General features: G+C 45.0%; 1 protein-coding gene across 1 annotated transcript in view; it reads left to right on the plus strand.

Moving 5' to 3' along the window:
- Positions 1–678: 678 nt before the first annotated feature.
- Positions 679–6,860, plus strand: part of T265_11601 (hypothetical protein) — a gene marked incomplete at both ends in the record, with an annotated part of 7,668 nt that continues 1,486 nt past the window's right edge. The window contains 4 exons of the mRNA XM_009178294.1: positions 679–828; positions 872–984; positions 2,488–3,166; positions 5,287–5,629. Of these exons, the coding sequence (XP_009176558.1) occupies positions 679–828; positions 872–984; positions 2,488–3,166; positions 5,287–5,629 (1,285 nt within the window). The remainder of the gene's footprint in view (positions 829–871; positions 985–2,487; positions 3,167–5,286; positions 5,630–6,860) is intronic.

The following is a 6,860-nucleotide window of genomic DNA, read 5'->3' on the forward strand; positions in this document are numbered from 1 at the left end:
TATGCCAGTCGACCGGCTTCCTCGAAGAGTTCCTTCCAGACAACCACATTAGGGATGGGAACGAGCCAGGGGCGGCCAAACAATGACTTGGCAGATAAGTATGAAAGCAATTACCAGCAAACTCAGCTGCGCTGGTCATTGCCGTCTTCCTGGATGGGGACCCCGAGATGAGCCGCATCAATGGTTGAAGACTGTCAGACATTGCCCAGTCGCGCCCTCAGTGGCGGTAATGCATCCAAGTTATTGCTTTCAATGCATAGCTCCCTTCCCAATTCCCCCAACTGACAGTCCACTGTCAGTGCTGTGTTTACGCACGAATTTATCAGCTCCCGTCTCCAATGCGCAGCTATCTACTCCACCTCCCCAAATCATCGATAAACGAAATTGTGACAACTACAACCACTGTACGACAAGTACGCGGTTCTTACAGCTGACACTGATGATGATTGAAGCTTAGAAATACATGTAACTGCTTGGTACACTTTTAATTGATGGTGTGATTAATGGAACCATCGCATTCCTCCGTTGATTGCTAGTGCTTTTTCGCTCGCGATAACCTAACATTATTCGCATTTAGTTCCGTGTGTTTCAATAATTTTGTCCTTCGTTCTACACAGCCTGTTTTGCACGCTTCTTCACAAGTTCTTGTGTTTGTCATTTTGTCAACAATCTCGGTTCATGTCAAGCGCAATTACAAACGATGGTTCGGACGTCATCTCTCGGGTTCTCGTGTCCGAGGGACATTTCCCTGTGTGTACAACAGATATTGACAGCACTTTTTGTATAGACTATACAGCGTCATGGATCAAGCTTAAAGGAGTCAAGCACGTGAGTCCAATTCGTGTTCACCGTCCTTACCATTTGTTTTTAGATTGGATTACAATTTCCCGACGAACTTCTCAATATTTCGGTGTCGGTTTGCCAAAAGCTGTGTGAGCAGTCTGGCGAGTTCTGCTTCATCTTGGGCGACAGCTCTTTTGCGGGGTATGTTCGCTGTGACCATCATTCACCTTATCTATTTAAACATCACCTCCTTCCGAAATACTGTGTTGAGATGTTTTCGTGCACTAATTGGTCTGAGTAATTAACTCCGTTAGCAGTTCGTTCACAAGGTTTTTTCTCTCGCAATCTCATTCAGAATTCTTTTACTAAATCCTTATTTTCTTATATGATTCAACGGTAGATAAAATCCGTCCGTTATAAGGAATTAAGTAAAGGCTGATTAATAGTTTGAAAACGGAGATGATAAAAAGTTGGTGATTTTGTGTTTATTGTAGACGAAATGCCTTGTTCCACTTGCTCGTTTTGTCTCTTCACTCCAAATTAGGCCTTGGCTATTTTGTAGACAAAGCCTCTGTCTCCTTGTAAACAACTGGAACCTACCGCTGAACACTACATTGAGCAAAAAGTCACACCTGAACGACTTAACGTGCTTACCACCTAACCTGCGTTGGTTGACTCGTTCGATCATTCTGGATGTCTAGGTGGTGACGAATCCTGATGTCCGGTACACAGTGGCGGACGTTTTGCGAATTCTCGATACAATGTGCTCTTCCAAAATCGCAAACTTACTACAATGCTCTCCCTCTGAAGAGACCATATCCGGCTGTTTCCATCATGTATGTTTCAGTGGCAGAGACTGGGTAAACCTCCCAAAACACAATTTACATTCGAGACACCATCAAAACAAATGGGACCATTCAGCATACCGGATAAGCACATTTTTGATATCTAGAGTTCTTTGACATTGTGCATCGGATTCTATTGACTGTGAAACAGGTTGGGTTAACTATAAATCGGTTAAATGGAGGGGTGAAGACCCCAGTGGTAAGCAACTTTTGTCGGAAATATTCGGCGATTGACGTACATTCGGTAGGCAGCAGCCTAAGTGATGCAGCGGAATATCCTCCGAAATAATGGTACGATAGTCTGTACCGTTCTTTGAGCTTCTCTGCGTGTTCATGTACCGGTTGCGCATGCACGGAGTCCCATTCCACTCATCTCACATAAGTCCTTCCAACTGGATACAACTAGCCGTATGTTTCAATATACTCTTGCCACCTGGTGCACTGAGGTTGAGAATCCTTGGGCTATTACCCGCAGTCACCAGATGAAGCCGGATTTATGTCAAAATATTCAAGTGAGTTAGGTTTTGCCAAGCTCTACCACATGATCACTACTTGTGAAAATGTCAAAGTTGATGTTTCACCCACAGGCATCTGTAGTGCTATTATACAGTGAAACCTGCCCTTGCATTCTTTCGTTGGTGGTTGTTAACTTGTGTCCCGGGGAGTAAGAGCAGACTTCATCTCGCTGGATGTGGAACCGAATTGCCCACATTGGGTAGGTGATTCAGTTCAGTGTTTCTGCACAGTTTTTTACTTGGGTATCTGTGATTCAGTGAGTACTTATTGACCGGACTCTACACGGTTCACATGATTTTTGACCTCACTTCATGAAACCTAAACGTTGTTTCCTTTCCCATAGATGCTGTGTGGACGAGGTTGCCGGTCAGCGTTTCCATATTGATGCCCTCGTTCATTATGGCCGTGCTTGTCTATCCGAACTTTCCGGTCAGCTTCCGGTGTTATATGTTTTTGGTCAATTAAAACCTGCTCAAGCGCTCAATTCTGACCGATTATCGGGCGTAGCTCAAAATATCCTGGGGAACCTCTGCTCTTCCGTTTCTCCATCATTTCGTCTGCCGGTTGTTATAACGTACGATTTTCGGTTCCAAACCATCGCCTATGCAGTGTATCAGTATCTTTGGGATGCGCTACAAGAACGCGAAAGTGGTACACTTCCTCTGCTTGTCTGGTCGGAACCAAATTTGACGTCTCCAGCTGAATCTGCTACTCCATCCCCATTTGGTTGCGATCTTCCGCCTTCCGTCTTTAAACGATGTGGAAGAAGTTTTCATTGCATGGGAGGAACATTGCCCACTCCCCACTGCAGCTGGACTTTGATCCATATTGGATCGGAATCAGATAAACTAGCATTTCACCGAATACTACTCGGTTTCCCAGAAGTCTCACGGGTTGAATCCTTTCTCTTTGATCCCCTCTCATTCGTTCTAAAACAAGCGGATGCAGCAATTCAAAGCTTTGTTAAGCGCCGCTCCTATCTTGTTGAGAAAGCCAAAGATGCACAAAAGATTGGCATTCTCGTGAGTCTAAGCTTTTCATAAGATGAGTGTTCATCCCATGCGGTTTTTCTTCTACTTCTGTATGTAGCTTGTAGATTCGTATTCTCTTTAAGTGAACTCAAGGCAAGCTCATTGGTTGAGGCGCGAACGGCAAGTCTGTGGTTCGAACCCACCCTCAGCATCTTGGCTGTTCTTATCCATGTTTGGGTGCCGTGACACTATCTTAGCCCTCGTGTTTCTTTGGGTGAAATGGCAGCCAGGCATCGAAAGAACGCTTTAACTGAACGATTAGTATTTTTATTATTTTCATCCTTAACTATTTTTCCATCACTCGTCTGTGGAATTGCAGTCGAACCTTTAATCTCCAACCATTCACCTTGCCGCGTTACACTGTAGAGTTCAGGGTTTGGAATTGGAAAATTGCAAAATTTTACATCGGCAACAAAAGAACTAATCAGGACGACAGGGATGTCAGACAGACAAAGCCGGGCAGTATGGCGAGAGTAAACAATGCAACTGGACATATGAGGGTATCTGCGTGCAGACGTACGTAGCGGGTGATGTGAACCGGTCTGACTCAGATACTGTTTGTGCTCATGAAATCAGAATGTGTTTTCCCAGCGTAGGGGCAGATGGAACTGTCCTACATTGAACATTGATTAATGATGCTATGGTCCTTGGATCAGCTATCTGGGGATCTAGATTTTTTTTTCGGATTGGAAGCATTTATTTTCCTCTTAATCGAAGTGACTGCCGGGTACCTCGCCCACCTTCCAATCATCTCCGAGCTGTTGGATACATTCCCGTATGAGGGCACCAGACCATCGCTGCCGAAATAGACCCGTTCGTAAAATGGAAATGCTCCAACAGTGCACTTCGAGTTTGGAATTTTAAAGCGATAAGGAGCTTTTTTCAGCTGTCGCACGTTTACGATTCCGCTGTTGCGCAGATTCTAACCGGTCTCTTGATCTGACAGGATTATTCAGGAGACTCTCCGTCTCAAGAATGAGCTTTTCTGCCTGCTGCTGGTTTTCAGAACTATACCAACTGTGTTTTTCTTTATAGATAGGGAAAGATTCCATAGGAAGTTCTGCACCGCTATTCACTTCAACAACCGGTCGCCATCAATATCCTTCAAAACCGTATCACTACAGAATCAGGGATTAGTCGGTTATATTCTACGTAAAACAGATTGAAGATCAATTAAGTGGGCTTTTTCGGTATCCATAATGAATTGAGCGGAAGGGGCTGCCACATTCTCCCGGAGTAACTCGTTTTCTGGATGTTCTGAGGATAACCCGGCTCTATGCTGATTGCTGTCCCAAGATGATGGGGACTGACAGTGGGGTATTGACGTAGCACGACGTGCCTTACGTGACGCTTGAAAATGGCATCCTTCCCAAAGTGACACTCCACGTTCGAAGTACTTTCTGCTTGAACTTCATTCGCTAGCACGATCCAATCGTTTGAATTTTGCGACGTGTGGAACAAATCCGGAAACAATACAAATATATTTGCCGTTAAATCTACACCTATTTTGAGAAGTCGCAGCTCGTAGCTAGGCCAATTGTTCACGTGCATCGCGTTTTTACGGATGCATGGTGATTGGTGTGAGTAATATCGTTCATCGCGAATTTGTGGCATTATTACAAACCTTCAAACAGTCGTCCAGTTGATCCGTCAATTACCCACGTAAAATGCATGCATTAACCTGTGTAAGAAACTGAAGCGTGAATCCTCATATATGATAGAGAGTAGAAATCAGCAGAATCTTCCTTGCTGAAGAACATTCGAAGCAAAGGGCAGGGTGACAGCTTGGTCACACGGACGTAAGATTATGGGCCTTGCTACTGGTATCGTTTACAATGACACATGGCTCTACAGAAGTGCGAACCAATGTGTTGTGCGATTGGACTTTGATGTTCAACTCGTGACATCTGTATGCTTGATGGCATTTCCTGGGGAAAAAGCCCAGCACTCCTTCTGTGTACTTTCCCCCTGTTGTGCTTCATGTGCATTGTATATCACAAATGTATTTTTCCCTACCCTTTGTTTCCCATGTAGTTTCCTAGATGTGTGTATGTTTTATCTTAGATTCTTTAGATGCAGGCTGATTTTAGTATCGTTTTCCTACTCTTCAGATGGGCACCCTGTCAGTACGGGGTTATCAATGCATCGTGACGCGTCTTCAGCGCCTTTTAAAGCGACTCGGACGTTTCTATGTTACTCTGGTGGTAGGCAAGCTAAACGCCGCCAAACTGGCCAATCTCCCGGAGTTGGATCTGTTAGTTCTGGTTGCATGTGCAGAAACCAGTTTGCTGGACTCACGCGAGATGCTCATTCCGATCATAACTCCGTTCGAAATGGAGTGCGCTTTGAGCGGTTTGGCTGCTAATGCTGCTGATCCGACAGGGGATGGTGGACTTGCGGTGCGTGTGTGGACCCCAGACAAGATAGCTATTGACTTCCTGGATCTTCTTCCTGGTTAGTTTTTTTCCAGTTGTTCGCATTGTGGATCTGAGTCTCCAGTGTACTTCTTTGGGTCCCGCATTTCGTCTGTATCCGCAGGGCTTATATCAGCTTACCTCTAACACGATATTCTCTTGTCGTTTGCGCGAGAAGCACGTGGACTGAACCATTATGCTATGAAGGAACCTCGCTATTCTTGTTTTTATGTGAAGTCATACCCAGCCATAGTCAGAAGAGCAGTGAATAACTGTTTTCGCCGACTGAGACTTGAATGGTAGGATAGCGGTAGTGTATCGAAATATTGGTAACTCGGGTGCGTTAATTGATTCGCCGAGCTTGGCAAACAGATAAACAGCCATTTGATCTACAACAGTACTTTCTTTATGCTTACGAATCCAAACGCTTGAGCGTTTGAACGACTGAGTATGTTGGAATGTGTGCTATCTTGTGAGGTCCGTATTGCTTAGTAGGAACCCGGTCGTCATCGGTTATTTAACTGATCGTAGTTCAGTAAAGTTTGTGGGAAACCTGCCTCCCTAAATCTTTTACAGTATGTAGTAGGTGCTTTCTCGCACACAGGCCTAGGTGTACGGCTACAGGTTTCTCCGACCAAGATGTTAAGGATTCCATACCCCAGCATAAGCTGTTGCGAGTGTCTTGTGATAAATTTGGGTAGCCGCCTGCACAGGGGCGGAAAACGGTTGAACAATCACCTCACTGGCGAGATGTTTTTTTCATCTCCCGAAGGGACAGGATGGTGTGATTGTGGTTTTGTGAATATACCATCGCTTTGATAGTCTCTTCAAAGCATGTGACTCTGAATTGTTGGCTCTGTGTTTTTTGTACTTGTGTTTCCGTCCCGTTGTACAAGTTGCGGGTAGAACCGAAGTATAGTCGGCTATGCTGCATTCTCTGTGGCGTGGATGTGAACCAAGCGGCAGAATCTGAAGTAGAAAGACAATGTAGAATTTCTGGATTATGGGTCTCTCATCCAAGACCACACCAGCCGGTTCCATTCTACACCTGACCTATTCTGCCACGCCCCGGTCGGTTTTAATAACTTTCGTCCGTATGAATTTTTTTCTGATGGTGAACATTTTGGAGGTTGCAGTGCTTCTTAGCCAAGTAACATACTTGACACCAGCGTCGTAATTGCTGATGGTCTGGGTTTTCCACCCAGTCGTCACCCTAGTGGACGTGTCCTTTGGATCCGGAAGACAGTATGCCCGCTTTTTTAACTTTGATC

Source organism: Opisthorchis viverrini, assembly GCF_000715545.1.
Source record: "Opisthorchis viverrini unplaced genomic scaffold opera_v5_529, whole genome shotgun sequence".
NCBI lineage: Eukaryota > Metazoa > Platyhelminthes > Trematoda > Opisthorchiida > Opisthorchiidae > Opisthorchis > Opisthorchis viverrini.